General features: G+C 46.7%; 2 protein-coding genes across 2 annotated transcripts; one reads left to right on the forward strand and one right to left on the reverse strand.

The window, feature by feature from the left end:
- Positions 12,958-14,328, reverse strand: LOC8081541 (cytosolic sulfotransferase 5). The gene has a single exon (XM_002463116.2). The coding sequence runs from the start codon at positions 14,230-14,232 to the stop codon at positions 13,207-13,209; it is 1,026 nt and encodes a 341-aa protein (XP_002463161.1). The 5' UTR covers positions 14,233-14,328; the 3' UTR covers positions 12,958-13,206.
- LOC8060663 (cytosolic sulfotransferase 8) lies at positions 17,143-18,593 on the forward strand. The gene has a single exon (XM_002460950.2). It carries the CDS (start codon positions 17,291-17,293, stop codon positions 18,359-18,361), a length of 1,071 nt encoding a protein of 356 aa, XP_002460995.1. The 5' UTR covers positions 17,143-17,290; the 3' UTR covers positions 18,362-18,593.

The raw sequence follows: 19,065 nt of genomic DNA on the forward strand, positions 1-19,065 counted from the left end.
ATTAGCAACATGAATTGTTGCACCTGAGTCAATCCACCAAGTAGATTTATCATAACTTAAATACAAGGATTCATCTACAAATGTAACTAAGTCCTCACCTTTTCTATTACAGAATTTCAGGAAACCAATGCAATCCTTTTGCATGAGGCCACTGTTCTCACAGAACAAGCACTGATCAGGGTCAAGCCAGGGCTTCTTTTTGTTGGTGTATTGTGGCTTGTTATCACCCTGGGCCCTGTTGTCCTGCTGAGGTTGCTGAGGTGCCTTTCCATGAGGGGCCTTAGCCTGAGCACTAGAGGAGGAGCTGCCATCCCACTTTGGTTTCCCTTGTGGTTTGGCATTCTTATTATAGAACTTTTTCTTATTATCTCTCACAAAGAGAGCAGAGTCTCCCCGTGAGTCCTTAAGTCTCTCCTCCTCCTGCACACACACTGACCAATGAGCTTATCTAAGTTCCATTCCTCAGGTGCCATGTTGTAGCTCACAACAAAAGCCTCAAACTCCTTAGGCAGAGAGGAAAAAATCACATGAATGATAAATGGTTCTGGAAGTTCCATCTTCATCGATGCGAGCTTAGATGCTAAGGAGTTTAATCTCAGTATGTGCTCTCTGACACCACCACCTGTGTACTTCTTAGTAATGAGTTCTCTAATAAGCATGCTAGCTTGGGTCTTAGTGGTCCCATGAAACTGGTTCTTGACCTTCTCTAAGTACTCAGTGATGGTGGCACACTCAGGAAGTGATCCCCTAATAGGCTCTGAAATAGTAGCCTTAGCCAGTGTCAGACATTTCTTATTTGAATTGTCCCATTGCTTCTTTGCAAGGTCATAGCTCATTCTCACTGTGGCATGGTCACGCTTGCGTGTCGCAAACGCTGCCTCAGTCTCATTCTCTTCACGCACCGGTTCTGCTGGTTCAACAGGACACGGTTCGTTGAAGGCTAAGGCATTGTCTGTCATGACAAGGGCTAACTCATACTGCTGATGCCACAACTTGTAGTTGGTCCCGTTGAGTGTTGGAATCAACGACACCTAGTTGGTGAATCCTGAAATTTAGATACAAGATTTGTGAGGAGACTTAAATTAAAAGACAAATAGCTTAATATAAATTGCATGTATTAAAACAACGTTGGTCAGTATTAATACATACAATCCCTTTCTGCATTAATTTTACATCACCGTTGGGCAAAAAATAAAATTAATGCAGTATAACTGATGAGGTAAACAATTATAATATTGATATCATCAACGTTGGTCAGAAAATAACAATATTATAAAATTTTCTAAGTCTTAATTTTGCCCAAAATTAAATTCGCCCGTTGGTTTGAATTTAATTTAGGAGCAACTAAAATTACTAAGCAGCGCAAAACGTGAAATAAATGTACTAATAATAATTTCCAGAAATGTATCTAATATTCTCTGAAAAATTTATCACGTTGGATCAAAATTTAACAGAAAATTAAACTGAAACTAATCAAATAATACTAAAACAGTTTCTGGAAAAAAAGAGAAAACGAATTTCCCTAAAGGAACCAACGGCCCGGCCAGCGCGCTAAGGTCTTAGTTGGCCCGGCCCGTAGTGTTTTTTTTTCTCTAATTCAGGTTTCTGAAAAATGGAAAAACAATTTCCATGGCTAATGGGCCGGGGCGAACCATTCGGCCCAGTGGCCGAAACGGCCCGCGAGGGCGAGGCGGAGGCGCCCGCCTGGGCCGAGCGGCCCAGCTGCCCTGCGGCGGATCTCGTCCGTTGAATCTGATCGGACGGCTGCGAGTTAATTTCGGCCGAACAAAACCACCTGAGGCCGCGCCCCCTTGAAACCCTAGGTTCATTTCTCTCCTGTCCTGCCCCTTCACCCTCTTCAGACCCAGCAGAGACCAGGGACGAAGGGCGTGGACGGCGCCGCCGCGAGGCCCCTCGCCGGTGCGCGTGCTCGCCCGTGGCAGAGCGCGCCGCCGTCGAGCGGCCGTGCGACTGGCGCCCTAAGTCCCGCCGCGCGCAACGCCCGTCTCCGGCGAGCTCGGGCTCGGACGGGCTGAGTTGTCCCGTCGGCGGCGGGCTAAGAAAGTCGACAAGGTAGGTTTTCTCCCCACTTTTGCCGGTACGCGGTTTTCTGATTCCAGTGGCACGGGTGAGGATTAGGGTTAGGGTTAGGCTTAGTGCTAATCTGATTTCCCCTCCTTCTAATTTCTTATAGCTAGGGTCTAACGAGACTGACTAATCTCAGTTCTAACCCCTGATTGGATTAGGCTGATACCAATGATAGAACTAATAAAACATAACTGGATCTACTAACCAGGGAATTAGACGGGCAGATTCTAATACATGTAAATAATAGTGTGTTTCGAGATCCTAATACAAGATCAAGATGTACATAAAGTAAAGGCCGTCTTTGGAGCAGAAGAGCCGGGATCCGCCATCAGTAGTGGATGGAGATCCTCGTCGTAGCTTTCCCTGAGACGAAGAAGAAGACGCCGGGTCGTAGCGCGGCGGCGGTGGATCTTCCCGTCACTGTCTGCGACCCTCTAGATCGGATTAGGGTTTAGATGTGGGAGGGAGTGTTGGCGGCGGCCAACTTCGTGGTGCGTGCCCCGGCTCCCCTCCCTTCTCTTTATACCGCAGGGTAACAGGGGCCCACCAGCCATTGAACGGCTGTGGCTCCCCGATCAGGAGCGGATCAGGGGAAAAACGGATCCCTCTGCATGGCCGTTGGGCCATGCAGAAAGAGGTCAAACTAACAAATTTTTCTTACTGCTTTGAGGCTGAATGCTTGCTCACTGAAACTCGATCTTGCCCTGTGATGATCTTGCCAGCGTATTCATGTACGATATAGATGACTTTAGTGAAACACGATTATTTCCCGTATCACGAAGGCTCTCAAGCCACGGTATCCGAGAAGTTTTTTTTTTTTACAGCTAGGCCGGAAATCAGCCCCGTTGGAGTTTATGCACGTCTGGAGACTCGGGCTGACGCGCGCGTTGGGGTGCCAAATTTTATGATTTTTTAGTTAGGCCTGTTAACCAAATGGACTCAATAGCATTGTGTGGTCTATTTGATGGACCGCTTCATAACGTGGAACACAATTATTTCTGTCGTCAGCAGTCAGCACTTGTATGTTTTGCCTTTTTTTTCCACCGGCCTTCCCAATTCTACATTGGACAACCGTAGAACACGCTAGTAGTATTCAACGTACAGTGAAATCTTGCCTCTCCCCTCATGATCGACACGAGTCACCGACGCAGCACGGTGAAACCCCACGCAGGGCGCCACGTCATCTAACACGTTGGCTTCGACGGGCGCGTACGTGTCGCACGCTCTCGCACCCGCGGATCTACCTCAACCCGTCGAGATGGCGTCCGGCCGGGTTCGCACTGTGCGTCCGGCCGGGTTCCAGACGTGCCCGTCGAGATGGTTCGTGGCCTAGCTATAAATTGTGCACCCCATGTCAACACTGGTCATCCCTGAACCCCGATCCTCAAGTCTCCTCACTGTCTCTGCTGCGTTCGTCCTTGCAAAAGCTCATCCTGTGTTTTCAGTTTCGATACACAGTTTACACAGTTCCACACGCGACAATGGTTTTGACTACGGGCGTCGTCCTCCGCGCGGCCGCTGGCGTGGCCGTGAGCGCTGCGTGCGCGTACTTGTTCTGGCCGGTTGCCGCACCGGTCGCCATGATGAAGGCTCCCGGTGCTGCCGGCCTTCACATCTCGCGGGCGGCGTTCCTGGCCAACCCGCAGCTCTGCTTCGAGCTGCTCCGCAACGCCGGCGTCCAAGCAGCTGTCGCCGCATTTGCGGCGTGAACGTACTAGCATGCGGCCAACCGTGCGGCGATGGGGCCAGCTAGCAAAGGTTGTGGTAGGCTAGCTTTAGTTAGTGTGCTGTGTGCTCTACGAGCAGAGTGTGTGGTTGTAGTAATAGGTGCTCTAATGTACTCCATATACAGGGGCGGATTTGGGCCTAGGGCTAGTAGGGCCATGGCTCTAGGCGTGGCCCAAAATCTCCTCTATAGTATATGCAGTTTTCTGGCCTGGCTCAAGATGTTGGGCTAAATCTTGTATACTTTGGCCTGACAAAGAGATAAGAAAGAGGCTCAGTCGCTGATGGAGGCCCAGTGGAGATAGCAGGAGAGGTCCTTGACAGTTGGACCTACTGAGAACCTGCTGCGTTGTTACTTTATTTGTTGTTGTCTTGCAGATTACAATAGAAGAGGAGATTGGTAATTTTCGTATTCTCAAATCTAATTCTATTTTTGACAATAAACTTTTACCAATCTAGGAATTCCATGAATGAATAATTGATTATTATGTTAATTTTTGTAGCCTATATAGTTTGAAAGTATAGAGTTGTCAAATTTTTTAATCAGATATTTCTTTAACTACTTTTATATTTCCATCAATTATGTTGTGGATTTAAGTATCATCTAAACTTATGCATTTACTTGTAAAAAAACTTATGCATTTATGAGTTAGTTTTGTTGTTCACTTGTCTAAAAAGCCGTGGCTAAAAATACTGTTCGTTGATTTGTTGTGAGAGAAAAATATTATTTAATGACAGACAGATTCAACAGATAAGCTCAAGCGAGCAAGACCATCGGATGGTATTTTGACCTGGTGCGTGAAGCATATACACTTTGATAGTGGCCCTAGGCATCAAAGTTGACGAGCTCCGCCACTGTCCATATAGTTTGCTCTAATGTACTAGTAGTACTAGTTTGATGTACACAATATACGGGTGTCTTGGTGTCTACTAGATCCATACTTTTTTGGTTTGCATTTCATTGTTCGGCATTTTCTTACATCGCACATATATCTTCCGACTTACCGCTTGAAACTTGAAAGCGATGGATCATGACCGCGAGTCGCGACGCGCTAGCTAGTGCACCAGTAGTACCCAAACACACATCTATACCTAATAATAGAGATTTTTTTTGTTCATTTATTTTTTTATGTCTTACTTTATTAGATAATGGATGAAGATTTTATTTTATCCGGACTTATATCTATATTTATTAATAAAGAGAAAATTTTAGACTACATGATGATTATTCCAACATTGGTTAGGAAATTGTACAACCGAATGGGATTCTTCCTTTGTTGGAGCTACGTACCGTGTGCTATTATATTCTCCTCGGCACGCCTATATTCTCCTACTCAAATGAAAAAAAAAGTCATTTAATAATTAATGAAATTAATTAATCACCTCTTATCGTCATTCTCACTGCCAAGCAACAGTTCAGATTCTACATTTTGTGAAGTTGTCTCTTCTTTTCGCTGCGCTCAACTCAACCCAAAACTGATCATGCTACCGTACGTTATCTTGTCTTTTCATTGCGCTCAACTCAACCCACTGATCACCAACTTTGTGAAGTTGTCTCTTCGTCTTCCTCTCCCATCGCGCGCGTCTCGCGTCGCGTGCGCTTCTTCTTGCCGTGACGAGAGAGCCCACGAGACGGGGGAGCAAATGCGCTGCGCCCGCATGCAGTGCAAATGTGCAATGCCACATGCAAAACGCGATGAAGGCAAGCAGCCGCGCCTGGCCCCTCCTTGATCTCCAGCCTACAAACAAATAGATGCCTGACACGCGCCGCTAGCTGTCCGTCCACAGTCCACACAGCCTCTCGCGCGCTCTCCTCCAAGCAGCAGAAGCAACGCCGCCCACCTGACGTTCAACTGCTCAAGCCTGCAGGCCGGCCATCGCCAGGATGAACGAGGAGGACAACGGTGGCCTCGGAGCCGCGGCGCTGTTCGCCCTTGGCCTTGGCTACCTCGGCATGCATTTCCTGTTCCCCGGGGCGTCCCCTGCAGCGATGGTGCTCAGTATGCTGAAGTCGCCCGGTGCTGCAGCGGCGGCGGTCGGGACGATGATGAAGGCGCCCGGCGCCGGGCCTGCTCATCTGCCGCGCGGCATTCCAGGCGAACCCCCAGCTATACTTTAGCATCCTCCGCACGGCCGGCGCAGCAGCCGCCGCCGCCGCGTTCGGCGCCGCCTGTGCCTAGCTAGAGCAGCGCTAGCTGTGAGATAGACAGCTAGGGATCGTCGTGATTAAAAGATAGCGAGCGACGAGCAGCATGCATGTGGGTATCCCAACCGATCCTATCGGTCGATCGTCTCTTGGTATTGCCCGCAAATGTCACTCTGATTAAATGCTTATGCATGCAGTATTGCAGTCATGCAGTATTCATATGATTCTCTCCTGGAATTATCCTGCGCTTGTCCGTGCGGTTTGCCTGTGCTTGTTCATTGATCTTGTGTCATGCATGCATTCACGATCGGTGAACCGAATCGACTCAGTATATAGCTAGCATTGTAGTCTGTTGGATGGACCGCTTCATAACGTAATTATATCTGTCGTCACCAGTCACCACTTGTAGCTAAAAAAATACTATTCATAACTTGTTGAACGTTTTTTTTTCCACCGGCCATGACATTTCTACATTGGACAACAGTAGAACACGCTAGTAGTATTCAACGTACAGTGAAATCTGGCCTCTCCCCTCATGCACGACACGAGTCCCAAACCCCACGCAGGGCATCCACGTCATCTAACATGTTGGCTTTGACGGACGCGTGTCGCACGCTCTCGCACCCACGGATTCACCTCAACCACGTGCGCACTATGGCGCCGAGAGCATGGCGATTGGCGACGCACAGCGGGCATCAGATGAGCGAGGGCGGTGGTCGACGCAGGGCGGCAGCCAGTGCTATGGCGCGGCGAGCATAGCGATTGGCGACGCAGCGGGCATCAGAGCGAGGGCGGTGGTGGACGCAGGGCGGCAGCCAGTGCTATGGCCCGGCGAGCATGGCGATTGGCGACGCAGCGGGTATCAGAGCAAAGGCGGTGGTCGACGCAGGGCGGCAGCCAGTGCTATGGCGCGGCGAGCATGGCGACGCAGCGGGCAGAGAGGTGACGGCGCGTGCCGCGAGGTTGACGGGGCGTGCAGCGAGACGCTGGTCGGGCACGAGAGCAGGGGCGCAGGGCGACGGCCAGAAGGCACGGCAACGCACAGGAGCACGCAGGCAAGGCGACGCTGCGGCCAATCGGTGGACGCGGGCAGCACGCGGCGTTGGACGCCGAGCCGCGCACAGCTGTGCCCACGTCGAGGTGACCACACTACATGAGAGTGGCGGAGACGGTCAGACGAGACGACAGCAATTACGAACGCATGCAACGCAACTACACATAGAACCCATTGCAGCTATAAATACATACTACATGACCTCTGTCTCGCAAACCGTCTACCCACAGTGCAGTCCATACACCAGTGTAAAGGCCAGCAGACGTCACCAACAGCCCAAGCAACGGCTCCGCGTGGCACCAAGATGTTCGATGTGATCGCTTCTGTCATCTCCCAGGCGACGGCGGTGGCGGCCCCGGTGCATGCCGCGGTGGCGGCCCCTGTGGCGGCGGCTGCGGCCCCGGTGCATGCGGCGGTGGTGGCGGCGGCGGCCCCGGTGGTGGCGGCGGTGGCGCCGGTCGTGTCGGCGGCGGCTGCCCCGGTGGTGGTGGCGGCGTTGGCCCCTGTGGTGGCCTCAGCTGTGGCCCCGATGGTGCCGGCGGCGGCTGCCGCGGCGGTGCTGGCGGCAGTGGTGCCGGAGGCAGCGGCCACTGTGGTCGACGTGTTGGCCCCGGTGGTGGTGGCTGCTGACCCGGTGGTGACAAAGTCGGCTCCCGTCGTTGCTGGGCAGGGTCGTTCCTTGGAAGGTCGCAACTGCACTAAGCCCCACAAGAGAAAGGCCCGGAAGCTCCCTAGCGCTAGGGCGCAAACGCGCGCGGTGAGCAAGACAAGCAAATGAAAGACAGCGTGGAGACGGCGTCCTCCCTGGTGGTGCAGTGTGTTCCGTAGTCGTTTGCGCAGGCAGCAGCCTTTTGTCTTCACGGATGTACTGATCCCGCATGTCACTGTTTGTTCATCATCATCCATGCTAGTGTTCTGTTTATTTGTTACCCTTATCCGATCCTCGTGCTTGTGCTTGTATTTGCTCGTTCAACGATTTGACTTGCTGTCATGCGCTCGACAAATCCCAAATCTTTTGTGTAATTGCGTTATGATGTTGGATGCATGCATGTTGCTCATCGAAACTACTGACCGGATAAAAAAAAGTATATGAACTTTTGGTTTTACATTGAATCGGTTCCTAGCATTTGTAAAACTCATTTAAGGTGTGTTTGGATGCTAGTGATGTTTGTGGATTCTCAAGTGGATCTGTCCCTAGCAAACACACTCTATGGAGCTAAGCGATTATCCGTGGAAGACCCCATCAACGTTTTTTTGTTTTGAACTAGAGAATTGAATCACCCAAATAGGTGTTTTAAATTTGCAGTGATTCTAGATCACTTTAAGAAGAATCTGGATCAATAGCCAAATGGTTTTATTGATTCTTATCAATACCACGTGGTTCTATTTTAGTAGATAAACATTTCTAGAAGAAAATATACTAGATCCCTATCACACACAATTATCATTTCGTAAAAAAACTCATTCCATTTCCAATTCGTGAAAATGAATGAATATTCATTTATTAATTATTATACCTCGTTCATTATAAAAAAATATTAATTACCTCGTGCCCTCGTCGTTCTCATTCCCAAACATCGAGTCCGCTTCTGCATTTGATCCGGCGGCCGGCTACCGTTCTCTCTTGTCTTTCATTGCACACAACTCATTAACTTTGCCAAGTGGGGTCGGGTTGCAGCGAGCAGTAGAGCCACAGTACGTGGCCAGAGACGCACCACGCACACGCGTTTCGCGCGTACGTACGCTTCGTCTTCGTCTCCCTCCGGCAGCAATTGCCAACGCATGAAAATGCAACGCACTGAGAAGACCAGCAGACGCCTCCTGGGCTCCCTCCACCTCCGTTGGCTCCCTACCACCATGAGGCGCTGCAGCCTAGTACAAATAGATGGCCCCTCTCTCGCAGTCCCTGGCGCAACCGGATTGCCAGAAGCTCGCTTGATCTGATCATCACTCTCCTCCAAGCAACACCTGCTGCGCCGCCGCGCGCTATAGCTGCTCCTTCCCGGCCGGCCATCGCCAAGATGTGGTCCGCGGTGCTGGGAGCTCTGATCTCCTACGTCGTGATGTCCGTGATCTCCTACGTGTTCATGGCCGTCGCAGCCTGGTGGGCGCAGTGATCGGCCGGGTGTCCTGATGATGGCCGTCGCCGCATTTGCTCACTGGCGCTAGCCAGGGGAGCTAGAAATAAATAAAACAAATCGAGCGCGCGGTGACGGCGTCATCCTGATTTCGTCTTTTTGCTTTCACGGATATGTAATGGCGATTTCAGTTTCTATATATATATATATATATATATATATATATATATATATATATATATATATATATATATATATATATATATATATATTCTCCTGCTAGTATATATCTGCTCGTGTCTTAACCCTCTTGTGCCTGTGCTTGCCGCTTGTTTTTGGTCGATCAACGATCTTGATTTATTCACTACGCGCAGTCCGGCTCCCCGCCGCCGCACGAGAGTATCAATTGAAATGCATGAACAATATCTATAGATTTGCTCGGTCCTCTACTTTAAATTATAAGACGTTTAACTTTTTTTTACTCTAATTTTAACCATTTGTCTTATTAAAAAAAATTGTGCAAACATAGTCAAATTTAAGTCAAGCCATTGTTTAATTTCTCAAGTTTTTTCAAGATTTTCCGACACATCAAATCTTTGGACGCATGCATGAAGCATTAAATTTAAATATAAAATAACTAGTTGTACAGTTTGTATGTAATTCGCGAGATGAATCTTTTGAGGCTAGTTAGTTCATAATTGGACAATATTAGTCAAATACAAATGAAAGTGCTACATTAGTCAAACCCAAGTTTTTTTACCAACTAAACAAGGCCTCATTCTTGAAGAACTTTTACTAATAAACCAAGCCATGATAAAAAAAGTGTCATTTAACATAAATTTTTGAATAAGACAAGTTGTCAAATTTGGTATTAAAAAAATCGAACATCTTAATTTAAGATTGATTGAGTTCATGCTACTCCTGGCTAAAAGGGCATACTTGGATGATTGGAGGATTCAAGCGAGCAGACTTCGAAGCTCCACCCCGGTCGTTCTCATCCGCGCATCTCGCCCCAAAAGCTCACCGCATCGCCCTTGTCAACTGTCATGCTCCACCGCGTACCCCTGGGCTTGTCTGTGTCACGCGCCGCAATGCTCCCACTAGACTCGTGCCAGTGTCAGTCCAAGCACGAGTGTGCCTCATCGGTCATCCGGCGCCCGACCACGCCATAGGCTCGCCCTGCGCTGCGTCTTCCCTTGCCGGCCAAACGCCATCGCTGTTGTCGGCTGCCACAACACGAGCCCGCTACAGGTGAACTTCAACCTGTAGTCGAGCTTCAACTTCTCCTCGTGCTCGCGACCGCCGCCCGCCTATTCGACATGGCACCACTCCTCCTCCACTAGATCCAAAAGAGAAAATTCGGTCTCAATGAAACCCAAGAGTGGCTGACAGATGGCCCTCCCGACTGAGAGCAAGGATAGCCTTTGGTTCTGATTCAGAGGGCAGATCGAGAGAAAGTTACATTATGACTCTAAAGAGGAAAGTCATTGAATCTTAATCCGGCTGGGAGGGCCTCTTTGGCTCTGGATCGAGACATTGCGATGCGTCGATGCAAGTGAGTTTGGTGCAGGATAATATGCTGAAGATGCCCCTGAAGTTTTTGCCCATTTTTTATTAAATATGTGGTGGATGTTTAGTTCTCCTCTCATCCTAAAAAAATTCCGAGTTTTGGTTCATCATTTTATATAATAGAACTAAACATCATGCATAATTTTTGACTAAATGGTTACCATTCTTCATTTTGAATTTTGGCCTTAAGAAGAAAAAAACTCAAAAGAGCCTTAAAAGTCCATAATGAGGGCAATAAATTATGCATTTTGGATTGAACTAAACAACCTTGAAAATTTTAGTATTTTGTATTTTCATCATTCCAAAGTAGTTGGTATTCTGCATTTTGCATTCCACGGAGAACTAAATAGACCCTGAGTATGAAGAAGGATGAAATGGAGACCAAGCACGAGGTGCATTGCAAGATGATAGAAGTCAGTTTGAATGAAATTGCTTGTTCTTGCTAGAAGCTAGATTGCGTTGGCACTCCTTGTTCACATATTTATCATGTATAGCAACTTCTGCATGTAGACAGTCTGCATGTGTTCTTAACAGGATGGGAGTCATTTATGGGAGAAACTAAATTCCTGCCACACCCTAAATTTATAAATTGAGCTATTAAGTATTGTCACTAACATAACATTTATTGTGAACCGACTTTATTTATGTTTAGTTACAAAACTTTAAATGTACTTAGAATCTTAAAGATTATGCACTCATCCGAACACAAATAATTACTTATGTGATAAGGATCTATTTGCGGAAGGTAGATTGGATAAAACTAGAATCACTCACAGATCACTCAACAAGGTCAACTAGCACTAGAGGTTACTCTATGGGTTTTTTCAAAGAAGAGTCATACTCACTTCTCACATCATATCAATATCAACTCACATCTCTAATGATGGATTACAAGATCTATTTATACTAGGAACATCCCTCATAGTTGGGTGTGAACATAAGCATAAATAAAAGTAAGTGGAAGGTCATCTTAGTGAAATATTTGAGGAGTCTTCATTCATTCTCGTGCAGCCACCAACAACTTGTGTAGTCTTATTCACTAAAATATCTACAAATCCTAGCCAAATGGTTCGTTGTGTTGAAAATCAGGTTATATTTTTTCAATGTTATAGCATATTGTATGTTTAAACCATAAATATTAATGCCAGCAAGTCACGAAATATAGAGCAATAGTCTTGCATGCTTCCCATGGACTTATCATTATGTCTTGCTAACATGTTGTTGATGTGTAGGGTACTGACATATTTTATACTTGAACTTTGAGAGGAGTCACCATAGCCACTAAAAGAGGTAAACCTTCTATATTGAATACTTAAGAAGTTAGAATTAAAAAAAATATGAAATGGAGAATATCACATAAACTGATTTTCCTTTCCAGATTAACTATCTTGGAAGCATGATCGGTATGAGCGAAAGAGAGGTAACTCTACTATATATATGTGTTTTGTTTTGTTATTTTAATAAATACAATCAAATTATCCAAATGCAAAAAATACTATACCATCACAAGAGAGTGGGGATAGTGCATATATATTAATCAAACACACATCTTAGTTGATTTTAGCATGCGTGGTAGAAAGCTAACTGACAGGTGCTACCTTCTATGTTTCTTTTCATTCAGATCAGTAAGATGATGTCACGGATGATTTTGGACTCAAATATGGACTAGGAAAGATTCTAGATTCTATTGATTTCTTTCCACCTAGGAAAAGAAGGCCTAGTCCCAATTTAAATATTGATGCTTGTTAAATACGGGTGAATGGCCCGATCGCGAAAAAAAAATGCTTGTTGGTAATGGATTGCTGCATAATCCAAATGCTCTAGAGTGTTGTTTGAGGGAATAATTGAATGTTTTGTTGAAAAAAATCAGAAATGTATTTGTTTCTTATACATGTCTTGTTGTGGTATAAGTTTTATACATGGCGTGTAAATGTGAATCAATATTTGGAAGACTTTTAAGTCTACTACTCTCTCTATACCAAATTGTAAGTCATTCCAAGAATCTTGGAGAGTCAAACTTTTCTACGTTTGACCAAATTTATATTTTCCTTAATTATAATACTAACTAAATATCATTAGATTTTTCTTTAATTATATTTTCATAGTATATTCACTTTACGTTACAAATCTTAGTATTTTTCTCTATAATTTTGGTCAAATGTGAAAATGTTTTGACTCTCCAAGATTATTGGAATAGCGTACAATTTGAGATGGAGGGAGTATATCAGAAGTTATCAGCATATTGTCACTTGTACACCTGATGTGTTGAAGACACGCCCAATTCAACGTAACACTAATGACAGAACTTGAGAGTTTTGCAGTTGCAATTGCAGCACCTATTGAAGGAATTACATTTGTTTCTTAGACTCTGAACAAACAAATATAAAAATTTGATCGAATCGTGTGACCAATATAAAATCGCTCTTTATTCCACTCATGTAGACACATTTGCATTACCATATATTCCTCCGGAAATGTAGACACGCAAAACTGCCAAGAGAATCGCAAATCCAAAAGCGTCCACGTCTCGAAATGATTGTTAAGCATTACGAGAAGGCGAGCCCCGTCCCTTGGAGCTTGTCACGGAAGATCTGGTCCAGCCGCGCCGCCATCTCCGGCGTCATATGGTTCGCCCAGTCCCCGGCGACACCCTTCCGGAAGAATGCGTCGCGCGGCATGGCGCGGTACTTCCCCGCGGTGCCACCACCAGGCCTATTCACCTCCAGTCCCTTCATCTCGTCGAAGCTGCACAGCTCCACGACGGCCGCGACGTTGCCGGCGGCCTCCTCGGCGGCCGAGAACGGGCAGCCCATGAACTCGGCGAGCCGCCGCACGTTGCCGGCGGGGTCCCGCAGCAGGTCCTCGTACTTCAGGAAGAGCGCCCTGTCCGGGGTCGCGACGCTCGCGCGCCAGTACGAGAGGACGTGGTCCCAGACCGGGCCGGCCGCCACGGTGCCGTCGCAGACGGACTCGAACGTGTCGGCGAACGAGAGGTCCGGCTTGGTGCGTCGGAGGAAGTGCCAGAGCGAGACCACCATGTCCTTGGGGTCCCTGCACACGTACGCGACCCTGCACCCGCCGGTGGCAGTGACGACGGACGCCGGGAGCAGGGCGTAGGGCAGGTGCGTGTTCATCAGTCGCGGCGACGGGAGCGCGTCGAGCTTCGCGTCCTCCCCGCCGGCGAAGATCTCGTCGATGAACGGGATGCAGTCGTGCGGGTTCATCCGGCGGAGCGGGTGCCCGGCGTCAGAGGGCGGGTACGCCGTACGCGCCGCCGTGGCGAAGGCCAGCGCCTTGAGCCATGTCGTGCCGCACTTGGGGTAGCTGGCGAGGATCACGTCGTCGGGGCGCGGCGTGAAGCGGCGCTGGAACACGATGGTTCCGGGCACCCAGTGCTCCGGCAGCCAGAAGCCCTGGTACAGACGCAGCTCCAGGATGGACTGCTCCCTGCGCGGCAGGGAGGCCACAAGGTCGCCGAACTCCTCCTTGGGAGTGTGCTCCGGGACCGTGCCATCGTCGACTTCCGTGAACGGGACTGGGCCGGACGGAGCCACCGAGGCGGCGGCGGCCATGGAAGTGATGAGAAGCAGACGGCGTTGCGCTAGCGGAGGCAGAGAAGTGAAGCGAGTGCTCTGTGCCACCGACTGGCTGTGCGGTTTCCGGGGAAGTGGGCGCGCGTTTATAACGGAAATGATGAGGTGGACCAATCATGCAAAGCTACTCTGAACTTTAGTTGATGATAAGGGTCAAGCAAATTTGGACTTGGCTGCTGACCACGTGGTCTAGAGTTTTTCTGTTTAATAACAATGAGCCGAGTGCTAACTTGGCGCGCCCGTCAAGACAAGCAGCAAAGCTCCAAGCCACGTCATCCATGCCTCAGAATTCAGCATATTTTGACCACTTTTCTGTTTTAAATAATTATTTTCAGAAACGTCTCTCTCTAAATTGTACTCACTCCATCCATGAAAGAATTAATTCCTAAAATCCAGCATCTATGACATAAAATACGCATCATATAAAAATATATTTTATGATAAATCTAATGATACTAATTTGATACCATAAATCTTTGTATTTTTTTTTAAAAAATTGGTCAAAGTTTAAAAAGTTATCTCCATAACTTTGTAAAGCGTAATTGAGTTGTTTCTATAACACAAAAGAAACTATTCAGACATCTTTTTCCGATTCACTTTTGTTTGGAGGGTGTTTGAAACTGCATTCGGTTTACATCCACCAACAAACTCTGCTGATTTTTTTCTCCTTGGCTTCGGCTAGTAGATATACGCTTTCAAGTTTGCAATGGAGCAAGTGTAATCATTTGGTGTATTCGGTAGAGCCAAAATGACTTGGTTTTTGACAAAAACATATTTATCATCTTCTTGTTATTTACTGTTTTTTTAGGGCTACTCACTCATTAGACACATTTCTGGTCCATCTTAAAAAAGGACCACAATCAGCCAACGTTAAAGAATGACATTAAGAGCAACTCCAACAGCTTTGCTATTCTTATTATGAAGGCTTTTTAGAACTTGTATAGGAGAAAAATAGGCTCCAACAGATGTGCTATTTGGTTTTGTAAAATAAAAAGTTTGCTATTCCTTGATTCTCGTTGGCTATATATAGCCAACCACTGACACTAGCTATCTGATAGCAAGACTGTTGTGGATCTCTTCTTTTTTAAAATGTTATCTATTTTACAAAATGGCTAAACATTAGAATTTAGCTATTAATTTTAGCCAAACTCTTGGAGATGCTCTAAGATTTCTATCCTGTAATGTAAATCTAAAAAGATCATATACTGTCATTGCTTGTTAAAAACTCTAATTGAATTGACAATAGTAGCATTAGATTTCGTTATGTTTTTAAAATATTTCTAACCTCTACTATTATAGATATACTTTAAAACAATCACCTATATTTATATCTAAATACTATTATAGGTATACTTTTAAATAATCACCTATGTTTATATCTAAATAACACATATCTTCTATTACAGTAAAACATAGCATGTCTTGTTAAGAACTCGCCACACACAACAGATCCAAATTTTGGGGAAAATTTTTGAATGAACCTCTCTCCCTCTCCCTTATTGTTGGTGCCGCTAAGGTCTAATTACGGACTACTCACTCTGTCCCCAAAACAATGGCATTATGAGATTCGTGCCAGTTAAATTTTCTTAACTTTGACCGAGTTTATACAAAATATAAAAAGATCATATACTGTCATTGCTTGTTAAAAACTCTAATTGAATTGACAATAGTAGCCATTAGATTTTGTTATGTTTTTAAAATATTTCTAACCTCTACTATTATAGATATACTTTAAAACATTCACCTATATTTATATCTAAATACTATTATAGGTATACTTTTAAATAATAACCTATGTTTATATCTAAATAACATAGATCTTCTATTATAGTAAAACATAGCATGTCTTGTTAAGAACTCACCACACACAACAGATCCAAATTTTGGGGAAAAATTTTGAATGAACCTCTCTCCCTCTCCCTTATTGTTGGTGCCGCTAAGGTCTAATTACTGACTACTCACCCTGTCCTCTAAACAATGATATTGTGAGATTCGTGCCAGTTAATTTTTCTTAACTTTGATCGAGTTTATACAAAATTTTAGCAATATTTATATCTATAAATAATTTTATTATAAAAATATATTCAAATATTCATGTAATATATATCACAAATATTAATATTTATTTATATATAGTTTGAAATATTTGACTTTTCAGAAGCAATGATATTTTTCATGGGACAGGAAGGAGTAGGTGGGCTAGGAGGACCTCTACAGTTGAGGTTTTATTTTCTAGACTAGACTAGACTTCTTCGGGTCATTGTTTTTCTCAATGGTATTAGGCCTGCTTACCATCAATTCAATGTGGCTTGAAAAATAATTAAGGACAGTAGTTTACCATGATTCTGGTTTATTTTTAACAAAAAAAAAACATGTCTTCCAAGTAGCCTCTATGGGGAAGAAGCCTCTCGGCTGGGCCGAGGAGTGAATGAACAAAGGAAGCACCGAGGCCCGAAAGCACATGAGGGAAAGAGGTTATCTGGGCCGTTGCGCTGAGTAAGCGAGCGAGCAAAGAAATTAGCCGGTCATAAGAGCTGCACGCTCGCCAAACATTTATGGAAAGGAAAGCCATGATCCATATCTCCTCCATCCAACAACCACACCAATATGCCTGTGTGTAGCTAGGTTAACCATGGCCAATTGGCCATGGATGACCTCGCATATCGTCCACCGCTTATTATAGACCAAAAAAAAAGGAGACAAATAACAGATTGAGTTTATCTAATATAAGACAGATAGGTTCCATTCAGTTTCTCTGTCAGTGTCTGCTCGATTGTGATATGATGGCAACTAATAGCACGTTTTCTGACTCCAGTCACGTTTTAGCATCTAGTGACGTTATATGCGACCTCGAAACAAGCCTCGGGCGTGGAGCTCTTATGACGACGCAGGACCTGATAGAGAAGTTCTGCAGACCAGCCGACTTTTCGCACAACAATCAGCAGAGAGCACGCTGACCATTCCATTCCACACACTGAATCGCTGATACGCTTAGCACTTGAGCAGCAGCCGGGCTGCTACTCTGCTGCTACGTACCATGGCGACGAGCACCAACAACGCGCCCAACGGTATCGGGCCAGTGCCGTTGCCATTCAACAACGCCGGTAGCGGCGTCGACGCCGACGCGGACGCCGAGAAGAAGGATCCCCGAGTGAAGGAGTACGAGAGCTTGGCCTCGTCGCTGCCGAGCAACCCCAAGCTGCGGCTGCGCTGCTACCAGGGCACCTGGGTGCTGGCGCCGTGGGTGCCGGGGATAATGGCCGTGCAGCGCGGGCTGTTCGCGCCGCGCCGGGGCGACGTGGTGCTCGCGAGCGCGCCCAAGTGCGGCACCACGTGGCTCAAGGCGCTGGCGTTCGCCACCACGGCGCGGGGAGCGCACCCGCCGGCGCACGACGCGGCGCACCCGCTCCTCCGCCTCAACCCGCACGACTGCGTGCCGTTCATGGAGAAGCTCTTCGCCGCGGGGTGGGGGAGCCGGATGGACGCGCTGCCGTCGCCGAGGCTCATGGCCACGCACATGCACCACTCGCTCCTGCCGGCCTCCATCGCCGCCAACCCCGGCTGCAAGATGGTCTACATATGCAGGGATCCCAAGGACATGGTGGTTTCTATGTGGCACTTCGGCCGGAGAATGCAACCCGCCCTGTCGTTCCTCGACGTGTTCGAGCCGGCCTGCGACGGCACCGGTCTAAGCGGCCCCATCTGGGACCATGTCCTCGGGTACTGGAACGCCAGCAAGGCGAGCCCGGAGACGGTGCTGTTCCTGAGGTATGAGCACTTGCTGCGCGACCCAGTCGGCGGCACCAGGAAGCTTGCCGAGTTCGTCGGCCAGCCGTTCTCGGAGGACGAGGAGGCGGCCGGAGTCGTCACGGACATCGTGACGCTGTGCAGCTTCGAGAAGATGAGAAACCTCGACGTCAACAGGCCAGGCTCGTCGGCATCGGCGTCTCCTGCCGGAGTGGTGCTGGAAGGCACGTTCGCTAACGACTCCTACTTCAGGAGGGGCGAAGCTGGAGATTGGACCAACCACATGACTCCAGAGATGGCCGGACGTCTGGATGCCGTCATGGAAGAGAAGCTCCGTGGATCAGGCCTCTCGTTCTCGTGAGTCGTGAGCGCGCGGCGCACCTGCTGGCTGATCCATTTCGACGGATACTATTTTTTGTTGCGTGTTGGTATACTGTTGTTCCGGCTAGCTTTTTCAGTAATTTACCAAGATACTATTAAGGAACTGTATTCGACTATTCGTCAAGAACCTCATGCGTATTGCCCTGTTGAGTTTGGTTTATATATAGTCTTTTGAGATGCTCGTACCAGTACGTAAATCTTCAGCTTCTTGTATGTGGGATACTCTATTTTAGATGACTTTGGACATGCATTGCAACTTCATTTTACTGCTACCTTTTCTAAACATTTTTTAAAGTAGATTATCGTTAAAATATTGATTCAAAATGGATTATAAATAAAAATATATATCCTAGTCTGGGTCATGTAAATTTCGTTGTCAGTATACTCTGAAGTAACTAGTGACTCATTTGTGTTTTTGTTGATTGCCCTTTGTCTCTATTCATTTGCGTAGCTTTCAGTTGTGCTTACATTGTCATTTAGCAAATTGAATGGCACGCTCTGATTGTAAGTGTAAGTGATGCTTCCCCAGATTTGCATATGGATCTCGTGGATACTAGTTGTTTAAATCCATTGCAAAATAATGGCCCGGCTATTGTAAAAAAAAAAACAAGATAATTCCATAACTAATTTCAGAATATGAATCATGCATGATTAAAGCAGTACCAGCATGCAATTCTCTAATAC

Source organism: Sorghum bicolor, chromosome 2 (genome assembly GCF_000003195.3).
Source record: "Sorghum bicolor cultivar BTx623 chromosome 2, Sorghum_bicolor_NCBIv3, whole genome shotgun sequence".
In the NCBI taxonomy this organism is placed as follows: Eukaryota; Viridiplantae; Streptophyta; class Magnoliopsida; order Poales; family Poaceae; genus Sorghum; species Sorghum bicolor.

Excerpts from the sequence above, each read along its gene's own strand:
- LOC8081541 (XM_002463116.2), bottom strand. The coding sequence starts at position 14,232 with ATGGCCGCCGCCGCCTCGGTGGCTCCGTCCGGCCCAGTCCCGTTCACG.
- LOC8060663 (XM_002460950.2), top strand. The coding sequence starts at position 17,291 with ATGGCGACGAGCACCAACAACGCGCCCAACGGTATCGGGCCAGTGCCG.